Source organism: Mauremys mutica, chromosome 10 (assembly GCF_020497125.1).
Source record: "Mauremys mutica isolate MM-2020 ecotype Southern chromosome 10, ASM2049712v1, whole genome shotgun sequence".
In the NCBI taxonomy this organism is placed as follows: domain Eukaryota; kingdom Metazoa; phylum Chordata; order Testudines; family Geoemydidae; genus Mauremys; species Mauremys mutica.
Window position 1 is genome coordinate 9,760,505 of NC_059081.1, and position 22,206 is coordinate 9,782,710.

At 45.2% G+C, this 22,206-nt stretch overlaps 1 protein-coding gene across 1 annotated transcript in view; it reads left to right on the forward strand.

Moving 5' to 3' along the window:
* The first annotated feature begins 9,973 nt into the window (after positions 1 to 9,973).
* Positions 9,974 to 22,206, forward strand: part of SLC15A2 (solute carrier family 15 member 2) — a 126,949-nt gene continuing 114,716 nt past the window's right edge. The window contains exon 1 of the mRNA XM_044978340.1: positions 9,974 to 10,117. Within this exon, the coding sequence (XP_044834275.1) occupies positions 9,982 to 10,117 (136 nt within the window). The 5' untranslated portion in view covers positions 9,974 to 9,981. The remainder of the gene's footprint in view (positions 10,118 to 22,206) is intronic.

The following is a 22,206-nucleotide window of genomic DNA, read 5'->3' on the forward strand; positions in this document are numbered from 1 at the left end:
TAAGGTGTGAATTTTTTGACAGCGAAGGTAACTAACCATTGGAACAATTTACAAAGAATCTTCATCGCTGACAGTTTTAAAATCAAGATTGGATTTTTTTAAAAAATGATCTGTTCTAGGAATTATTTTGGGGAAGTTCTCTGGCCTGTGTTATGTTATAGGAGAGCTGAAGAGATGATCACAGTGGTTCCTTCTGGCCTTGGAATCTTTGAACCTGCAGACATTTCTAGGGCTGATATACATCAGCTGACTAGATATAGTAACAGATTGTTGTAAGGCTTGTGTTATTTATCTTGTAGCCCAGAATGACTCTTTAGGAACTGTTCCAAGCTATTCATTAAATCCAGATAGTTAAGTTTTAAAAGGCACATACATCTTAATCTATTTGACAGGAGTAACATTTCATACTATATTACAGCCTGTTCTATAACTCTGTATTCAGGGCCTAAAATTACTGTTCACATTAAATGTGTTCTAAAAATCATTCCAGAATGTGGTGTCTATCCATGAAGACTTAACCATTGTTCCAATTTTCATATCTTGGAACTGCTTTTAAAGCTTTGGGTTCTTAAACACCAAAGTAATTAGAAAGTAGAGTAGAACTTTCACTAGCAACTTTCATCTGAGGACCTGAAAAGATGATAAACATGTGAATTGAGCAAGCCTCAATTAGAGCAAACCTGTGATGCCCCATAGATTATGGATAAAAATCTATTCATCCACCACTGTAGTGCAGCCACCTCTGGAGTAGAACGTGGTATCAGTGAACAACATTAAGGCCCATAGGCGCTGACTTTTATTTTTCCCTGGGGGTGCTCCACTCCTGCTCTGTCCTGAGGCCCTGCCGCTTCCCGCTAGGCCCCACCCTTGCTCCACCTATTCCTGCCCCTGCTCTGCCTCCTACCTGAGGCCCCTGCTCACTGCTCTCCGACCTCCCCCAAACCCTTCCCCCAACTACTGATCAGCTGTGGCTGGAGTTGGCACCTATGTTAAAGCCTGGTTTACACTAGAAAACTAGGTCAGTTTGACTACATCGGTCAGGGGATGTGAAATATCCACACACACACCCCCCCGAGTGGCATAGTAAAACTGACTAAGTCCCTGTATAGACTGCGCTTGATCAACGGACGAATTCTTCCGTTGACCTAGCTTCTGCATCTCGGGGAAGTGGATGAGAGAATCCCTCCCTTTGGTGTAGGCAGTATCGACACTGAAGCCCTACGGTGGCACAGTTGTGCTCCTGTATCATTTTTAGTGAGACAAGCCTAAACAATAGTTTAGAGCAAAAAGTTAACACTGTATTTAGTTGAGACAAAAGGAGGAGTTTAGTGGGGGTCGGCATGTAATTATCACGAGAGGAACTTACCACCTGTTTAGTTATACTGAAAAATAGATACATCAATACAAAAAAGTAGCTTGGCCCATTGCCGCAAACAGTATATGCAACTGTGTTCTGTGACCTGGCTGCTCTGAATTTCCAAGAATTAGCTGGCAAAATATTAGCTATGTCAAGATAAAAGCATGTGTCAACAAGACCTGCTGTTAACTCTTCTGTGTGTGCATGTTTTGAAATGTAGGTAGGTAGAAAGAAACAGCTTTCAGCACAGCTGATTTTGTTTCTAATGTCTGCAAGGATCGGAACGGTCACACAGCAACATAATGCACTGAAAGCACTCCTCTTTTTTTTTTAGTTAAAGGGGCCTGCGCTAAAAAATTTTATTTAAAACCACCTGTTTTCAATGCCTTAGATCACTAAGATCCTGGGCCCACTGACATCAACTGCAAAACTCCCATTGACTTCAGTGGGACTCGGTGTTCTCATGTCTAGCATGGTGTGATCTCTCATAGCATTTTAATTTGTCTCATGTTGTATTTACCTTCCCCCCCCCCCTAAAAATTGCTCCACTTGAAGTTGTTTAAAAAGACCCAGAGGGGATCAGAACTCTTTCAGAGTGTTGCTCCCTCTGTGAGGCCCAGAGGTGCTTGTGTCTGCCTCCCCTGCTACACCAAGAGCAGCTGTTAAAGATAAGCAGAACAAAATTTCCAAAGAGTCAGTCATGTGGAAAAAACCTTTATGCTGCATTTTTGTTGCTTGTAATTGACTACTTACTGCCTCTGTTTCCTGATGTCGGTTGGAAATATCTAATCCAAACTGTCATGTCAATCTCTCCTTGACAGAGCTCATGTCAGGGGCAGAAAACACCTTCCTGTTTTTAGGTAATCAATAACCAAATCTGCATTCTTGCTGTTAAAGGGTCATTCAGGCTAAAATAATATTTTTAAGAGTGGTCCATCAGCTGCTACTAGTGACTGCTGCGGATATTAACATTGATACAATTTTAAACTTCCAAAGACCTGATCCAAAGTCAAGTGAAGGATTTCAGTGGGTTTGGATCAGGCCTGTATATTTATAGTCCATTTCACTTTCTGGTTCTCCATACAGCTCTATGGCTAACAGAAACCTTGTTTTCTAACTGCCATGAAGCCAGTCATTAACAAATGATTGGCATTTTCTCTAGAGGTTTACTTAAATTAATTTACACTTCTACCAATCCCTTATTTACCTCAGGGCAAAGGTTTGCCTGCCTGATACCTCTATATTAGAATTATAAGAGCAGTTTTCTTGGGGAGAGATTGCACCCTCTTGGATCTAATCCCTTATATGAAAGGCCTTGTCGACACGGGATATTTCTGCTGTTTTCACACCACCTGTTCAGACCCTTAATGCAAAAACTCCTGTAGATAGGGTGACCAGACAGCAAATGTGAAAAGTGGGGACAGGGGTAATAGGAGCCTATATAAGAAAAAGACCCCAAAATCAGGACTGTCCCTATAAAATCGGGACATCTGATCACCCTACCCGTAGACAGGGTGCTGGTAGCTGCCAACATTTTAAGCACCATCTTGTGGAGACCTCATAGACTTGAAGGTCAGAAGGGATCATTGTGATTATCTAGTGGTCTGACCTGATCTGAGCACAGTTAGAAGAGAGAGAAGTTCCAGTAAAACTGCCTTAGCATAGACATTCTGTGAACAATCAATCCCTCAATGGTGGGAATAGACAAGGATGGTCATGCGGTTAAGGCACTAGACTGGAATATAGGAAAGCTGGTTTCAATTCCCAGATTTGCCATAGACTTTCTGGATGACCTTAGTCAAATCACTTAACCCCTGGTCTGCTTCAGTTCCCTGTCTAAACAGGGATACAACGTCCTTTGTCGTGTCAATTTAGATTCCAAGTTCTTTGAGGCAAGGACTGTCTCACAAAATGTGTATGTACAGCACCCAGCACAGGGGGGCCCACCTCACCTCAACTAGGGCCTCTAGGCACTGTTTTTATATAAGTAAATAGTAATAATAAAGAGGCTGATTTCTAACACTATACATCTGAAGAAGTGGGCTGTAGCCCACAAAAGCTTACGCTCAAATAAATTTGTTAGTCTCTAAGGTGCCACAAGTACTCCTATTCTTTTTGTGGATACAGACTAACACGGCTGCTACTCTGAAACCTATACATCTATTGTTTTCTCAGCCTGTAATTTTCAAACGGTAGGGCTGGTGGATCCTGTGCGTACTCCCAAAAGGAGGAAACACCTTTTATATACAGGAAATAAAACTATGAAAACCACTTGTGTAATAACTGCGTATTGGTCCTTTATCTAAGACTAAATCATACACAGTAGCATGAATAGATGACCTCAGAGAATCAGTCATAGGGGAAATCTTTCCCCAGCATATTTGCTCTGGACACATCAATAGTTTCCTTTCCAGCTGGTTTGCTCAGGAGGCCTCTTCTCTGATCCTCTCCATTAGGGCACATACAGTGTTTCCTCTTGGATTGGAACTCTGCTGAAAAGTTAATAAAATCCTTCCCATGTGCTCCATAACCCTAAGTATATTTGCTTCTAGAAATTGTTGAATGATAAGAAAACAGCGCCATCTGCTGGACTCCTGTGCACAGAACTTTGTGCTGTTTACGCTTTCTTATCCTAGTCACAAGGCCAAATCCCCAGGTGGTAGTGTGCAAATAGAGCTGAGCAAATAATTGATTTTTTTTTTTTTTGGTTCAGCGACTGAATCAAAAATCCAAAAACAAACAAAATTATTCTGTCAGCTCAAAATTTTTTTTGGTTTTCTTGTGAAAATGAAACACTGAAAACATTTAATTTCTGGTTCGAGCTGAACCTGCTCTGAAACAATTTGTTTTCCATTTGTTCTGTTTGTGTGTGTTTAATGTTGTTTGGTTTTAAAATAAGTCTAGCCAAATTTCAAAATGAAATGCTGATTTGAAATGAAAAGTCAAAACATTTCAGTTTGAAAATGTGGAAATATTTTGCCTTTTTTTCTATTCCCCCAACAAAACTAAGAATTTGCAAATCATTTTGGATGACCTGACACTGCATTCTTTGGTGAAAACCTATTCGTCAGAACACTTTTACCCAGCTATGTGTAAAGTGGTGGAAGTTAGAGCTCCTTACATTAACATGGCCTCCATAAACTTATTTACACCTATTTTACTGAGTATTAGTTGGTATAACGTATACACTGAGGAACTGGGGAAGGTCAGACCAATTTAGATCCCCTTATGCTCAGTGGGCCAGATTCAGAACTGCTAGGGGAATGTGAGTTATCTGGTGGTAAGAGGCCGTGAGTCTCAGCCTAAGAATACACTTTTGAGGGAGCTGGAAAATTTCCTGTAGATTTGCATGGTCTTATGAGTGATTTTTGGCACAAATGTGTGCAGAGTCCGACAGCACTGGGCGGGGGCACCCACTGCAGTAACAGAGTACCGAGCAAAGTGGAGTGGGTGAAATGTAAGAGAGAACAAAGGCAAAATCACTACAGCCCAAGGAGAAATGACGGCAATAGCTGAATGCAGGGAGTGGGGAGACTGGGCAAGGAGGGGGAAGATAAGGACTGGAGGGGAGGCAGGAATTTGTGGGGAGTGGAGAGGGCAAGGGAGGAAGAGGTGGGAACTGGAGAGTGTAACCTGGGTGGGGGAAGAAAAGGTGAGGACCAGAGCGGGAAGATGGTGGAGTGTAGGTGGTGGTGGTGGTGGTGGAGTCGAGGACGGGGAGAAAGATGACTGGAGAGTGTTGCTGTGGGGGAGAGGTCCAAGACTAGAGAAGGCAGTACGGGCTTGTTGGGCTTGATGAGCCTAATCTGACTTATTGGGTGGCTGTGTAGTGGCTCATGGTAGGGAACACTCCCAGCTGCATCATAGAACTGTAGGACTGGAAGGGACCTTAAGAAGTCATCAAGTTCAGCCCCCTGCACTGAGGCAGGACCAAATAAACCTAGACCATCTCTGGCAGGGGTTTTGTCCAACTTGTTCTTAAATCCTCCAATGATAGAGATTCCACAACCTCCCTTGGCAGCCTATTCCAGTGCTTAACTGTCCTTAGAGCTGGAAATTTTTTCCTAATACCTCACCTCAGTCTCCCTTGCTGCAGATTAAGCCCATTACGTCTTGTCCTACCTTCAGTGGACATGGAGAACAAATGGGCTCCGTCCTCTTTACAGCAGTCCTAAACATATGTGGAGGCTATGATCAGGTCCGCCTCAGTCTTCTTTTCTGAAGACTAAACATGCTAGTTCTTCCAACCTTTCCACAGGAAAGGTTTCCTAAGCCTTTTAGCATTTTTGTAGCTCTCCTCTGGACTCTCTCCAATTTGGCCACATCTTTCATAAAGTGTGACACCCAGACTTGGATATAGTACTCCAGCTGAGGCCTCACCAGTGCTGAGTACAGCAGGGCAATTAGCCCCAAGGCTTTCATATGACACTTCTGTTACTACGCTCCAGAAAGTTATTAGCCTTTTTTGCAAATGGATCTCATTGTTGGGTGAGTAGACACCTAATCAAACACTCCACCACAGAATCCAGTGACTTTTCACTTCCATGGAAAATGTGGTCCATTTTGAAGCACGTCTGCCATATGATGTGGAGATGAACCTACCTCCTCTATAAATGGGGACTGGAACACAACCCTATTTGTGATAACGGAAACAGATTTCAGACTATGGAGTGCGGTGTCCATCAATGTTCTAAATAATAGCCTGGTGGTACCTCTGCCATCCACTCTGCTTCACATGAAGCAATCAGCTGGATCACCAACCTAGACTTGGACATCCAACATTCCTGTTTTTAAAACATACAAAAGAAGTAAGAGTACTAGTGCTTAGGTAGTTATTCCCTAATTTTTAGCTGTGCATTTCATTTTTACTTCATAAGTATAGTACTTTGCACTTGTCTTTATTTACTTTCTTCTTGTTGATTTCAGTCCAATTCGTCAAGATCATTTTGAATTCTAATCCTGTCCTTCAAAGTGCTTGCAATCCCTCCCAGCTTGGTGTTACCCACAAATATTATAAGCATGCTCTCCACTCTATTATCCAAGTTACTAATGCACATGTTGAAAAGTACCGAACCCAGGTCAGAATAGTACCAGACGCAGGCCAGACCCCTGCAGCACCCCACTAGATGTATCTTCCCAGTTTGACAGTGAACCATTAATAACTACTCTTTGAGTAAAGCTTTTCAACCAGGTGGGTATTTGTACACCCACCTTATAGTAATTTCATCTAGACCACATTTCCCTCATTTGTTTATGAGAATGTTACATATGATTGTCAATAGCCTTACGAAAATCAAGATATATCACATCAGCTGCTTCCCTCTCTAGCCATTAGGCCATTCACCTGTCAAAGAAGGACATTAGGTTGGTTTGACATGATTTGTTCCTGACAAATCCATGTTGGCTCTCACTTATCACTCTATTAACTCTTGGTGCTTACCTATTGTTTAATAATTTGTTCCACTATCTCTCCAGGTATGCAAGCTAGGCTGACTAGTTTGTAGTGCCCCAGGTCCTCTCTGGTCCCATTTTTAAAGACGGGTGCTAAATTTGGCCTTCTCCAGGCCTCACGAGGCTCCACATGCAGGAGATCTTGGCGCATGAAGGTCCCTGTCCCTACTCCTGCTTCCATGGGGCATAAGGAGCACACATACAGTAACTAATCTCCAATCTGTGGCCAGGTAGCTAAAAGTCACTTTTCTTTTTGTACCTGCAGTTTTGTGTCACCAATCAATTGCAGGTATAAACGACAGTGTCTAGAGACCTGGCTGCACCCCCAGACTGGGCGCTAAACTGGTTGCACCTGCAACTGCTTGAATATGCAAAGCAAGAGCCTCACTTAAAAACTTGGCCTATATGTCAGCTTGGCCATCGGACTTGCCCATCGTCATAGTATCCTGCCTCCTCTTCCTGGCTCCCTTGGAATGTCATCAGCTTTATTAACCAGGCACCAGTCAAAGAGTGGCCGATGGCCAAAAAAGCACTCAGTGTGTTTCTCCATAATCTGGGCTTTTATTCTTGACAGATTTTTGTCTTCATGCATCTCAGTTCAGGTTCAAAGGTGCTGATGTGATATATTATAATAGTATGATATTGAAAAATGTGTTGTGAATTGATTACACAACAGTTGGTGATGCTATTTCACAATCATTGCGCAGCCACAGAGAAACATGGTCAGCATGTCCTTGGAACGCCTCCTAGTTTTATTCCTTCCACTTTATAAAATCGGTCCAGCAAAACGCCAAGTACAAAGAGGGCTGCGTATCCCATTTGTATTTCTTACCTAGAGAGAAGGACAAAGAAGTAGTGATGGCTGGGTGAGTCCCGTTGGCAAAGTGTGAGGTGAGGAAAAGAAAAAAAGCACTGAATGGTTGGTGAATGTGTCCTTTTTAATCAGGCTGTGCCTAAGCCATCCGTCCACCTGCCTCTTGAGCACCCCCTCATGGGCAGAGGTCACTCTGCAGTGCCCTACCACCAATTTCTCCCCTCTTCAGGGCCCTTTAATAACTCACAGTCCACAAGTAATTAAAACATTTCCTTCCTGGGATCCCTACATACTAACTCCAGGGCCCAACGCCCATTCAGTGACTCCCTCTCTTTGCACAGGGAGTCCCCAGCCCTTCTTCCCAGAGCTAGGTCCCAGGGCAAAGTTTCTCAGGCGTTACCTAGCTGGAGCTCAGTCTTCTTCAGCCCTTTGGCTTCCAAGGCCCCAAACCCTCCTCCCAGTCAGGATCTCTAGTAGGAGCTGGGCCCAGTACTCCCAGGCTTCACCTAGCTGAAGTGTAGAGCCTATAATGGCAAAACACCAATGTAGACACCATGATTCAAGGTAGAGATAGAGAACCCAGCTCATCTTAGTCATATGCAATGTCCTGCGGACTCGTGGGGCTACTTGTGTGACAAAGCGCTGGCCCCAGAAGGGGAAGATGTAAAACCGCTGGCAGGTTGTTGGATTCAAAGCGGTTGAATCAGAGCTACTACAGCATACAGAGCATGGAGTGCATGATGGCTGCTGGATGTGTGTCCATCCTAGCCTGGGAGCCACAAGTAGCAGTAGCATTTTGGGGCGCGCAGGGCTATAATATCAGTGAGTATAATACAAGTGGCGACACAGCCTCTCACTGGCTGGGAGTGCACCCTGCAATGTGACCGAGAGCAAGATCATGGAGGCCTTGGAGGGGGAAGGAAGACTGAGTGGGGAGGTGGCTTGGGGAGGAAGAGTCCATTAAAGGAGCTGGGAGGGAGCGGTCAAGGAATGTGACTTGAACTCCCTTCTCTCCCAGCTCTCACCTGGGCCTGGTTTCTTCCCAGATCATAGGGCTGTTGGCTACAACCAGGCCTACTGGGAAGGATATAAAAGCCAGGTCCTGTGAGCTGGGGAGAGTCTACCTACCCTTCTGAAGGAGACAGGCATGGGGGTTAGGCCTTTCCAGGTAAGTGCCTAAGAGGTAATGACTACCTGCAGCCAGTAACCTAGGGGAAGGTCTTAAGAACCTGTGGAGGCCTTGGCTCCTAGACTTAGGAACACAAGGGTGAATTGAACCTGAGGAGAAGGTTTGGATGGGGAGAGGTTGCTGAGATAGCTATTGTGTGTTAATGAGACAATTAAACCAGAGCCTGGAAGTGGAGATTCTGTTTTGGAATTAGATTTATGTATGAACACCTCAGCTCCAGGAGGGAAACTGAGGCAGCAGCTGCCACAATGTAACCCTTTCACAATGACTTTTTCCCCCACCATCGCCAATGACAAAATGGCTATTCAGCTGGAAAACAGTGAGTAACACCAGCTGAGAGGCTCATTAGGATCTGTCTCATTCATGTGATTGGGGATGTCAGTCTGAGGAAGAAATTTGTTCCCATTTGTCATTAGCACAACAAGCTGCAATGACTCCTCTGGAGGGTGTCGGCATGTCACTTTGTGGGGTCAATGCCTTGGTGGAAATGTTGTCTGCATTTGCTTGAGCTATGTGTCTGTAATGTAGTTTTACTTCTGAGTAGCTGAAAGCAGGGACTTGTAAGGGAAATGCTGACTGTGGCTAGCAATGCAGCAGTGTCACGAAAAGCAACATTAAACTCCTAATGTCAGCTCCACTATGCCCTTCTGCTTGCTCTGGGGCTGCTTGACAGGCTGTCCCTTCCATGAGAGGGCTGAGCACTCTGACAAGTACTGGAAGATGAGTCTCCGATACAGTCTTTATTCAAGCTACAAAAAGACGTGCAGGCTTTCCTCTCTTGATAGGACATGTTGGCTTATTTAGCTGAGACATGCTCACTCAGCTCTGGCCATGCAGAGGCACTCTGGGTTTACCAGGCTGTCTACAACACAGAATGCTTCAGCGGGTCTGGATTTCACAGACGCTAGCCCCAAGGGGAAGAGGGTTTTTTTTGCCTCAGCTGCTGTATTGTGTCACCGAGGTGGCTTGCCTTGCCTTTGGAATGAGATTTCTGCTAATGATACGCTATCCTCCATAACAGTGGTGTATTTTCAACATCTTTCCTCCCCCGCCTCCCATCCTAAAAATCTGATCCAGACTACTCACCGCGGAAAGCACTTGGGATGGCCCATGGTTGTCATAGAGACATCTAGATTCCAAACGACTGTTCCAGAGGCAGCCGTGGCCTAGATGTTGGCAACGTGCAGGGAGAGACGGGAGTTCGAAGGAGAGTCTGAGGGGATTTTTGAGCATGTTAACAGGGAGGCTGGTCAAGGTATAAGAGTTAGTGTGGAAGAAGGCTTGTGGAAGTGGAGTGAGAGAAAAAGTGAGTATAGGGCATACATGGAACAAAGGGAGTAAAAAGGGCTGTTGGTAGAGACCAGGGCAGCGATTGACTTGCTGATCTTGTAACTTGCAAAATATACCCCGTACAAAGTCTCTAGGTATGCAGATTATCACACAAGATTGCACCCCAACTTCCTGCATAGGTGTCTAACACAAGCTAAGGGAGCTTGTGTTGTTGTAGTAGACCAGCCACTAGAGGGAAATGGGATGCCCACTGTACCTTGTGTTACACGTGCAATATCTAACCTAACATGATGATTAAATGCCAAAGATTCCTAGTTTCCAAATAAATTTGATTAAAATAAGTATTGCCCATAGAACTTGCTAAAAGAATCTCTGAACAAACTTAAGAGTAAATTTCCTTTCAAGTTGTGATTGGCATCTGTTAAATAATGAGCAGTGCAAGGAATGAACCAAAATTCTGACCTGTTCAAACTCAACTTTCTCCCCTGCGGAATCAGATTAAAATCCCCCCCAGCAGACTGGAAGAATCCCACTCTGCTTTTGGTTTTGCAGGTTAAACACCATGAAGATGAACAGTCTCCCAAACTGAACCCTTTCTAGGTATCTCCTGCCTTGGTTTCTGTGATAGGGTGTGCTCCCCATGCGCATCCTGAAAGGGTTAATATAGGCCAGAGGAGCCAATTAACCTATTAGGCTGCAAGGTGGGGGATATTGAGGCTGAGAGGCTATTCTTAATTAATGGAAGCTCACCTGTGCAGGAACAGGTGGGACTTCTACAAAACCAGTGAGCTGCTAGAAGGAAGATAGCTGCAGGGAAGAAGGCTGTGGCCACTCTCCCTGGGTCAAGGGTGAGAAAGGGATTTGGACACCAGAGGAAGGGTTTGTCTAGCACACCCAGAAGACAAGGGTTTAGCTAGAAGGGTGGAGAAGGTGAGCCTGGGGTAGGAAGGAAGTACTCCAAGGGAGTGGTGAGAAGGTTTGCTGTAGCACAGACCTTGGCTGTGGGAGATAGGGTCCTGGACTGGAACCCAGAGGAGATGGAGGGCCAGGGTTCCCCTACCAGCCACTGAATGAGTGGCACAATCTGGGCAGTGAACTTGAAGGCTCTCCGGGTCTATTTGTTCTAACCACTGAGGGAGTGAATCAGCCAGGCCAGTGGATTTAAGGACTGCCTGGGGCGGCGTGGAAGACTGTGATAGTTCCCTGGAAGGGAGAACTCTTTTGTGACTTGGTTACAAAGGGGAAGCAACCAAGCCATGAAGATGGAGAGCACAGAGCAAGGGGGGCCATGGCAAGAACAAATGATGGAAAGGGGTGTCAGACCTGGATGGAGCTAATCCCCTGAGCAGCCGGGAGGAGGTGCCCTACTGGTGAGTAACGGACCCTTTACAATGTCTTTGAATTCTTCAAAGAAAGATGCCGAGTGGCTTGTTCAAGTTGGACGGGGCAGACGGAGGCTAGCAAATCATCGTTTTCTCTGGACACAATTCCATTTGGTTGCTCTTTTTAAAAGCTTGGCTGCATAGTTGAGTCCTACAGCCAACTGGTCCAATAACACTCAGACTGCAAGCTGTATGGGACTGTAAGTTTATCCAGTGCTTAGCACAACAGAGCACCAGTCTGGGTGATGCTGCAATATTAATTGTCTGATAACGTGCCTTAACAGTAGTGGTTTACCAAGAGCATCTTGTTTGGCAATGTATAACGACCCAATTTTTCTCCATTTTACTATATTGAGTCTCTGTAATATTAATCAGATGTACATACTTTCTGTACTGTAGTAGTCTTATCATATAGCACATGAGATTTGTGTCCCTTGACTGCCCCTGAACACTCTGCTTTTTCTTTAACGTGTCTTTAAAAAAATACAATCAAAATTTTCTGAAAACTGCAAGTCAACCTGCTCCTCTGTTTCCCAGCCCTCAGGCTGATGCCAAAGCAAAGAGATGGTACATCTAGAGTCGGTGAGCTCTGGCTCTGAATTGTCAGAGTGGAGAGAACTAGAGTTTTCTTCATGACAACGTTCTGCCTGTAGTACCCGGGCTTTTAAAGCAAGAGACTGGTCTAACTCTAGTACTGCAGCTGATCTCAAGCATCTAAGGAAAGAGGAACCAGGCCATATAAGACTTACCAGATCCAATTCCATAGCTTGAAGCAAATAGGAAACACTGCAGTTGCTGGAGAAGTGGTGTAACATGCCCTTGAGGCTAGCACTGCCTGGCAAGTGAGTGATCACATTCTGCACCAACTTTGAAGTGACCTTCAAGGGTAGCCTGATGCAGAGTGCCCTGCTGCAATCCAGTCTGTGGATCGTGGTAGCGCAGGCTGGATTTGACGGTAATGGTTTCAGTCACTTTCCTAAGTGTAGGTGGGAAAGTACTGTTGCCACCTTGCAATCCAGGAACACCCAGGGATTCAAAAGCTCCTCCAGTAGGTAACGTCTTGAGCAATGGGGTCTGCGAGAACATGATGCACTAGACAGGGAGACTTGTTCTGATTATTTGGTCTAAAACAGCACCAAGATTAGGACCCAATTGTGCTGAGCATTGTACAAATATCTAGTCAGAGACTGTCCCTGCCCTAAGAGCTTATTGTCTAAATAAACAATGGGTCAGAGAGGAAACAAAGGTACAGAGACTTGCCCAAGGGCAATGGCAGTGCCGAGAGTAGAACTCAACCCTCACGACTCCCAGGGAAGTGCTCTGGTGCCCTGTGCACTGAACCACCTCTCCTGGCTTACTAAAACTATCCAAAGAGCTGTCTGCTAATATAAATGATGGGAAGGGGGAAAGGGGAATCAACCTGGCAGATCTCTGAAGTGAGTGAGTTGGAGAAGTCTTTTTTTTGTTTGTTTCTGTTTTTAATCACCCTTCTGTTCCCATCGGACAAAAGGAGGCCAGCATGTGTCTCATGCTTTCATGCCTGTCGTTGGAGCAAGCGCTTCTGTTTTATTGCATATTATAAACACCATTCATTTAATGCCTTTGTTGCCTGTAACGAGTTCAGGCAGGGGGTGTTGAATGCAAATGGATCAAGCACCGGTCCGACGAGCTCCCCCATTTAAATTTTCATGCAGTTGATTAAGAGGTGGATCAGAGTTCCCTAAGGTTTGAGTAAACAGCAGACAGATGGTCACTGCAACAGAAATTTATGATACCAGAGTGGCTTATTCTGCTGCTGTAGCAGGCAAATGCAAACCAAATGTTGCTGGGTGGAGAACTGCAATTTTATTTCACATTTAATAATTTATTGCCAGCTCTTCCCCCTAAACATAGGGCCAGATCCTTGGTAGGTGTAAAATGCCTTATTTCCACTGACATCAATGGAGCGAGGCAGACTTATACTTGCTGAGTATCTGACCCAGAGTTTTGCTAGATACACTTTTGCATCAGCATTCACCTCACCTAAGAGGATGGATCACTCTCCTCCTCTGCCTTGACCTGATTGATGTTGTCATCTTGAGCATTGTGACAACCATGGCGTGCAAATCCCTCAAATACCACATTAAAATAGGGCTTTACCTTCAACTTGGGGAGGGGGAAAGACTCATACATTCTTGTTTGGTATCTATATTCATATAGGTGTAATTGCTTGGGGAATGGGGCCATCCATTCTGCTGTGTGCTGTAATAAGGTAGGTAGCTGTGCCATGAGATCTGAGCTAATACCTGTGGACAGTCAGAGCTTTAGAAGGGAGCAGTTGGCAGAAACAGTTCTGTTTACAGTGTCTGTTTCATGTGTTTTATCTTCCAGTAAAGTACAGCACTTTATAACTTGTAGATGTCTGACTTATTAGGCAGTCACTTCCCCCAATGCCAGTTCCCTGCAGCTGCACCAGTCAAGAACACTCTGCTGCTTCTTTACTGTCCCATCACCTTGAAGTGTGTGCGCGTGCGCTGTTGGGGAGAGACCATCACTGCAGGAAGCTGTGGTTGGGTGCAGGTTAGTATGAAACCAGGGTGTCCTAGCTGGCCAGCTGCCCAAAGGCCATACCTCACTGGCATACAACAAAGCCAACTGCTGGGCCCTTCCCCTTTCGTACAGAGGAGTGGTCCATGGACATGACTGGCTGTAGACTGACGGGCTCAGTCTTGAGCTACCTGGAAGCTGCTCAGTTCAATACTATTTAAAGACTATTATGTGCTGGGCTATTCACCTCTGTGGGCTGCCATTTCTGCCATTTGGCCTCCTTTCGTACTGCGCTTCATGTGCTCAACCTGATCCGAGGCCACGTTTCAGCCACATCCCTGAGGAGCAACGAACAATGAATGGGGGAAAGTTTCTCTCCTGAAATAGCTCTGCCCATCACTTCCATATTGCACTGTGTCTCTGAATTAAAAATGCAGGGCTGATTAGCTCTGTAAATATCTCCCAAATCCATTTGGATTCCGTTTTGCAGGTGGTGTGTGGTGGTTTTGTTATTTTTATTTTTTGCTACAGGATCAAGAGACCATGGTAATAAAACTGTCATAATTTTGTAACCATGACATGTCAGTGTGGTGCCAATCTCGCTGATAGAGGCCCTTAATCATAGCAGCCTTCATTCCAAGGTTCACTTTCATATTTCCTAATGAAAGTTAAATGGCTTTAACTCTTCCAATCATGAACCAAAAAGAGCATCCTGTATTACTCCCCTCCCTTTGACTTTAGAAATCTCATTCTCCATTTTATAGTGACTATTTTTTTTCTACCATTGACACCTGCTCTCTTGTCTACTCAATTATATTCTCATATTGCTGTGGGGATATTTGCAAACCAATACATAAATTAGCATAGTGGAGCCTGAGTCTCAAAGATCAGATTCACATTTGAACTTTCCTAAAATTTGAGGGGGGTGCTCTGATTTGGGGTTCTGAATGGGGCCATATAGAGATTCTACTGTGGTTCTAATACCACACCCATTGTCATGGTACCTGAGTGCCTTCCAGTAGGTCATTACATGAGGTGACTAGCATCTATCATATGGTTCCATTTTCCTCTCTCCTCTACCCGGGGGCAGGAGTGGGGGAGATTGCAGGAGGGTAATTTTTTTTTTCCAAATTTTCTCTCTAAATACAAGTGTGTGTTAAGTGTTTTTATTAGGTCAAAGAAATATGCCTTGCACTTGGAATGGAAGGTGGTGAGGTTTGTGGTGATTCTTAGATCCTGCAGGAGTTCATTCCAGTCTTGGACCAGCCCCCCAGAAAATGCTCTCCTGCAGTAAAGTCCAAGTCTGAATCTGGATCAGTTTTCTAAAGTCTAAGGGGTATGGAGCTGTTTGGACAAAGACCCCACATTTGCAATTTGAGCCTGGACTGGAGTTCTTCTAAACTCTGGGAAGGTTTAGACCTGGAGTAATAGTTTGGGTCTCCTTTCATAATTTTGCTTACAGCAGACTTTTCTGTCTGGCATATTTCTCATAATACCTTTCAGAACTATCAAAAGTAACTGCTGTTAACTGTACTGGTGATGATGAATATTGGTGGCTGGCTCCCCGAAGCTGCAGTACAGCCAAAAAGGTCATCAAGCCCCAGCAAAAGTTCCTTCCTCTAGTTCAGTCAGCTATTTTCTTGATGGGTCATGCCTCCATGTGGCACTCCCTGCATCTCTCTTTGATCCTAACCTTGCTCACATCAGAAGCCTGGGGAACGACAGAAATCTCTCGTCAGCATTGTGCTAACAACTCTTTGGTAATGGCAGCAGCAGTATCCGTCAGGCCTGGTCTCGCGAATATTAATCTTCTAAGTGGATCTCTGCAGAGTCATCCTGAAAAGCCTCCGCATCACCTCCTGAAAGTCTGAAAAGGGTCTTGGCACCTGTGTCCTAAAATGGGGGGCTGCCAGCCTATTGCTCCACAGGAGGGAAAGGTGCTACTCTGGGATTTGAAGACACAGCCTCAATTCACTGCTCCCTCACACTTTATGCGTGACCTTGGGGAAGTCTTCTAGTCTCTTTGCCTCCATTTCCCATGTGTAAAATGAGGATACTAGAACTGCCCTCCTGCATAGGGATGTGGTGCGGATAAGTGCATTGAACACTCTAGTAAGTGGAAGAAACATAGATAGAAAGGCTCTGCTCCCAGGACCCTAAAGAAAATATCTATCTCCAAACCTAGTGTAAAGCTCTACTTAGAAAAGCTGCATTTTGACTTTTCAAAACTGTCCAGCACATTTAAACAGCAGCAGGGAGAAATGAAGGAAAACAGAGGAAGGAGCAATGATCTTTTCTGATGAAACTGGAAAAGAGAGGGCAAGTTGATGAGGCAGAGATGGGAGACAGCTGATCATGGATGCCAGGCATTCCAAAGGAGAAGGCTCTTGCATGAAGACTTAAATGTATTTGTTTGTTCCAGTTGCCGAGGACCCCTAATATTTTAGAGGCTTTAAAAAAAATACTATATTCATATACTTTATCTTAGAGGGCTGGAACCTCAGCTGAGGGAAGTAGGTATAGTTCCCATAGCTTCAATGAAGCTTAGATGCCAGTCCAATTCCCTGGACAATCTTTGGGTTCACCTATCCTCTCTTCAGACAAAGTTTGCACAGAACATGGTTTCCTTTAGCACCTGTTTTCCCCCCCTCTACCATAAAAGGGGTGCTAAACTGTTTGTATAAGATGGTGTCAGTTAGACTTACAAAGCCTGATCCTCCAGTTTAAGGGTGCTTTGTAACACCCTGATGCTTCCTTAGCTGGGTTCCTCTTGTGCAGGGGGTCACTTGGTGTGGTGGATCCTCTGTCTGCCTCTTCTCTCCTGGCTTCTGGTGCAGTGGGGTGTTGGCTGGGCTTGTCCCTGTGTAAACTTTGGGTGGGCTTGAGTTTACTTTACTGCCCTTCCCCACTGTCTAAAACCCCCTCAACTCCCATAGAAAGGCACCTGGAGACCTAGAATTCCGTCCCCCAGGATTTTCAGCAATGATTGCACAGGATCAACCTCCCCACAATCAAGTCCAAAAATAACCCAAGGAATGAACTTGAATTCTTAAGTACCAACTTTATAGAATCTTGTAATAAAGCAACCTAATACATTACTTAATTTTTATAACATGGCTACTTTATAATTCACATGCTTCATCTTCAGTTATACATTATGAAAACAAATTAAATTGAAACAGGTCAATTAGGTTGAGTTCCTCTGAGTCTGTTGGTCTTTGATCACCAAAATCTGTTCAGTCTGCTGAGTCAAAGGCACAGCAGCAATATCATCTCTCCTCTTGCTTGTACAAGCCTCCAACTGAACTCAATGCAGACCCTTCCCCCTCCTCTGCTGAAATCACTGTTATTAACCAACCACTCAGCTTAAGTATATAGATCTTAAAAAAAAAAAAAAAACCTGCTGCAAAATGCTTCAGTGTTCGAGGCGGGAAACAGCCTGCTTTCTGCTTCTCTGGCTCCACTTCTTCCAACCTGCACATGGCTTTTTGCAAAGCAGCTGCCCTGACTACTTGCCTTCATGGAGCCTGAATCCAGCAACAGGAAACCTACTGCGCATACCCAAAACTACCACACCCAATTCCAGAAACTTCTGGGTGTAGACTACTAATTGTGCATCTGCCTAGCAACTAGGGTAACCAGACAGCAAATGAGAAAAATCGGGACGGGGTGGGGGGTAATAGGAGCCTATATAAGAAAAAGACCCAAAAATTGGGACTGTCCCTATAAAATCTGGACATCTGGTCACCTACTAGCAACAGTGACCCAGATGCAAAGCACTCCTTGCCCTCCCCACAATAGATCTCTTAAAAAGAGATCCCCCTATTTGGCACATGGATCACACCTGCACCCCAGCAATCCTTGCCTGCTATAATGGCTCCTTGAGGACCTGGGCAGATGACACAGATTTGAGTAGCTCTGAAGCTGCTCTCATCTGCTCCAGGGACAGGCCTGGTGACTGACCCGCCTCAGGGTTGTATGTGCCCATATACAGGGAGCACAGACACTGGCTTTTCATTTTTCCAGGTGAGTGCTCCACCCATGCTCTGCCCCTCCCCCTCTGACCCTGCCTTTGCTTCACCTCTCCCTGCCCCAATCCACCACCACCAAACAGCTGATCAGCAGGGCCAGCCAAACAGCTGATTGGTGGGTGCTGAGCACCCACTTTTTTTTTCTTTTTTCTGGCGGGTGCTCCAGGGAGCACAAGCATAGTTTAGTAGCCATTGTACAATAGTGCTTGGCTATCCCTCATTGCAGCCATCATTTTAGACTAAATCTACCTCTGTCCCACTCCCAAGGGCTTTTGCTTGTCTTGATTCCTGATTCCCCAGAAACCTGAGGTTCTGGGACACTTCCCCCCTGAGAGTCCTCCCTATGCTTTTATCAGTCCTTAAAGGCACTGTACCATCGCAACCAGCACTGCAGCTGAGGGGGCCTACACGTGGCTTCCTCTTGAGTCCATCCTCATCAGTCCGGCACTGGTGACCTGTGAGGTTGTTGCAGTGTGTCCTGATGAGTTGCCTTCCCACAGGGAGTGAGTGTACTGCCTCCCACAGAGCGACAGCGTAACCATTTAGGAAACTGTGAACAAAGGTGTGGGATGGAGTATCTTCTAGTTAAAGCATAGGTCTGGGAGTCAGGAGACTTGGATTCTATTCCTGGCTCTGCACAGATGTCTGTATGGTGCTGGGCACATCACTTCCCCTTGCTGTGTGTTTGTTTCTCTTCCTATAAGACTGGAGTAATGCCATGTCCGGAGTGGAAGCTGAGGCCTGATTCACTAATTTGTGAAGCTCATTGTGATCCATGGGTAGACTGCTCCTACAAAGTGTAAAATCTTTGCTATTCCTCATCCACCTCTCTACTCCTCTTCTAAATGTTCTCACCCCCTTCCAACTGCTGATACCGTCTAACCTCACCCCTGCAAAGACCACCTCAAATCACCCCCTTCCTGCTTTTCCTTTGCACTTCCCACTGTTGACTTCCTTAGACAGCATGATGATAGGACCATCCCCTGGTCTAGCGCCCTCTACCTGATCTCTCCTGCACTGTTCTGAACAATCGGCGGAGAGGCAGCCACAGCTCAAAGGATTCAAGTAACTTGTGGCATCTTTCTTTGCTCTTCCCTCACTTTAGCTCTTGCTCTACCTATCCCTTTTACTTTTCTATCCCTTCTCTCATTGCTTTCTAGTACTCGCAGCTTGGTCCTAGCTCCTTAGCAGCATCCTCCAAAGTTGTTCTGTTTATGATGCAGCCAAGTATGAACTATTTCCTGAGAAGGGTGCTGTTAAGTAAAAGGATGTATTACTAATTAGGGTAAATGTCACTGCAAGAGCACGCTGACTTTGTTAGAATTAATGGCCCAAAGCATTACCACTTGCAGCACCTTTCGAAGTTAATGGTATCGTATTAACTGGGATATTACAGGGAGCAAGGGATGCGGATCCATCACTCCTGAATGTCCTAGAGCAGCACGTCTGTCATTCTATTAGGGCTAGAATAGCATCCAAGTTCTTTATGCCTTAAAGATTCGCTCCTGCACAGCCATTTCTCAGATTGATCTCTGAACGGGCCCAGCGAAAGGCTCAGTCATCCATGGTAGAAGGGTGAAGAATTCACCCTGATTCTAATTGCAGCTGACGAGGTTGCCAATGACACAAAACTATATGAACTACCACCATAAGCACACCTGGAAGAAAAGGGGGTAATGAGCGATTGTAAGGTGCTGGCTTGTCCCCAGCCCACAAAGATCCGCTGTCACACCCAGAATCTGTTTTCAGGCAGTTTTATTTTCCAAACATAGGCAAAAAGCACAAACAGTTCCTCAGCCTCCTGGGCTACAGCTCCCAGGGGGCTTTCCCCTTTGCTTCTCAAGGCTGGCCTACACCTAAAATGTAGGTTGACCTAGCTATGGTCCTGGAGTAGGGCGTATGAAATATTAACACCCCCATGAGATGTCATTAAGCCAACCTAAGCCCCAGTGTAGATGGTGCCAGGCTACCACCTCTTAGACAGCTGGATTTATTAGTGATGGAAGAACCCTTTTCTGTGACTGTAGGGTCTATCTGTAGGGTCTACACAAATGCTATCTGTGCTGCTGTAGCATTTCCAGTGTAGACGTACCCTGAGGGCTGGCCTCCACTAGAAACTTAGGTCAACCCAGCTACGCCGCTCAGAGGTGCGAAAAATCCACACTCCTGAGCGACACAGTTAAGTGGACCTAACCTCTCGTGTAGATGGTGCCAGGTTGAAGGATGAATTCTTCCGTTGACCTAACTACCGTCTCTGAGGGAGGTGGATTAACTTCAGTGGAGGGAGAGCCCCTCCCATTGTAGTGAGCATCTGACCTGAAGCACTACCGTGCTGGAGCTGTGCTACTGTAGCAGTAAGTGTAGATGTAGTTTGAGTCTGGCCCTACTACAGGATTCTTATTCTTTTAGCTGAGCACTGCCTCCCAGGTCTTTCTCCCTGGAGACCTTTTTCCCCACAGCAGGTTCCCACTGGTGTCTCTCCCAAGGTACTCTCTGCTGTTCCTGATTCCCCTTCCTTACTGATAGACCAGCTTTTTCTAGGCAACACCTCTCCCCTCCTCAGTTGCAGCTACTTAATGACCAGGACTGTCTGGTCCTAGGCCTCTGGCTGTTGAAGGGCAGAACACCCTATTAGAGATCAGCAGAAATACTTACCCCTTTATGAGGGCCTGATTCAGCAGCCATTACCTATGCTGAGTATTCACATGAATAGTCCCATTGAACTCGTATGAGTAAGTATGACAGCATGAATAATGGTGGCAAGGTTGGGCCCTTAGCCTAGAGGACTCAGATACAAAGAAGTGTCAACTGAGCATTGGGATCGTTAGAACATTAGGCATATTCCTCAGTGGCAGGAACACGGGGGGAGGTGGTAGGGGCGACCAAAAATGTTGTCAATGTTTTTTGACAAAACTTGGGGGTTTTGAACCAGTGAAAAACATCATTGGAAGTGTCCATCTGCTTTCTTCAATTTTTTTTTTTAAATTTGTTCATTGGAAAACCAAACCTATTTGTAGAAAAACATCTATTTTTTTTTCCAGACAGTGTCAACTTTCTGCTGAAAATTTTGCTGAAACCAAGAAAATTTAATGAAAAAGATTTCTCATGGGGTGGAGGAAATATACAATTACCCGTTGGGTGGGCAGATGGCTTTACAGGTTTGGTAATAGAAACTCTTCCCTTTGGTAATGATATCAACTCCACCATGGGCTAGCAATTGAAGTTATCATATGACCACTTCAAAGTGGCCGTGTCAGTTTATCTTGGTCCAGTTCCAAATTATTAAAAAAACAACAACAACTTGGCATTGCTGTGGTTGTTTTGTTTTTTAAGTAGCGAGCACGTTGTAAAACAGTCAGTGGCATTTATTAAAAGGAAAACACTTAGGGCATAGGCTCCATCCATTCAGAGAAGACAGTGAGTAATGACCCCTTAATGGATGAGGCAAGCCAGAGCCTTAAAGTGACTGTAATATTTTTCAAAGTCAAAATGGGAACACAGGGCTAACGCCTCCACACTTGTGCTGCTTACCAATGCTGAGTGGCACGCCGGCACTAGATACATGGCTAGATAATGTACTTCAGCAGCAGTTACATGGGGACATTAGCTGCCGTGCAATGCACTGCAGTTAAGAGACAAGATTTATTGGTTCTTTAGAAGCATTCCTATAGTACTCATTGCTGCCGTCTCTGAGCACTCCAAACACAGCTTCACGCTTCTAAGAGTGCCTTCCCTGCAAGGGTCTCAAGATAAACAGGCCCTCTGCACACCTGTGAGGCAAGTCAGTGTTATGCATCCCTGATTACAAAGGGAGAAACTGATCTACTGAGAGCATAAGTGGTTGTGGTGGTCACACAATAAGCCTGTGGTGGGTTTGGCTCCTGACTCTGCATCTTCTGATTGCTAGTCCTGTGCTTTAGCCCCAAGAGGTGTTTTTTTAAAATAATTTATCATTGGAGATATACCTATCTCCTGGAACTGGAAGGGACCTTGAAAGGTCATCAAGTCCAGCCCCCTGCCTTCACTAGCAGGACCAATTTTTGCCCCAGATCCCTAAGTGGCCCCCTCAAGGATTAAACTCACAATCCTGGGTTTAGCAGGCCAATACTCAAACCACTGAGCTATCCCTCCTCCCCAGTTTCCCTCCAGCTGCAGGAGGTGGGAGT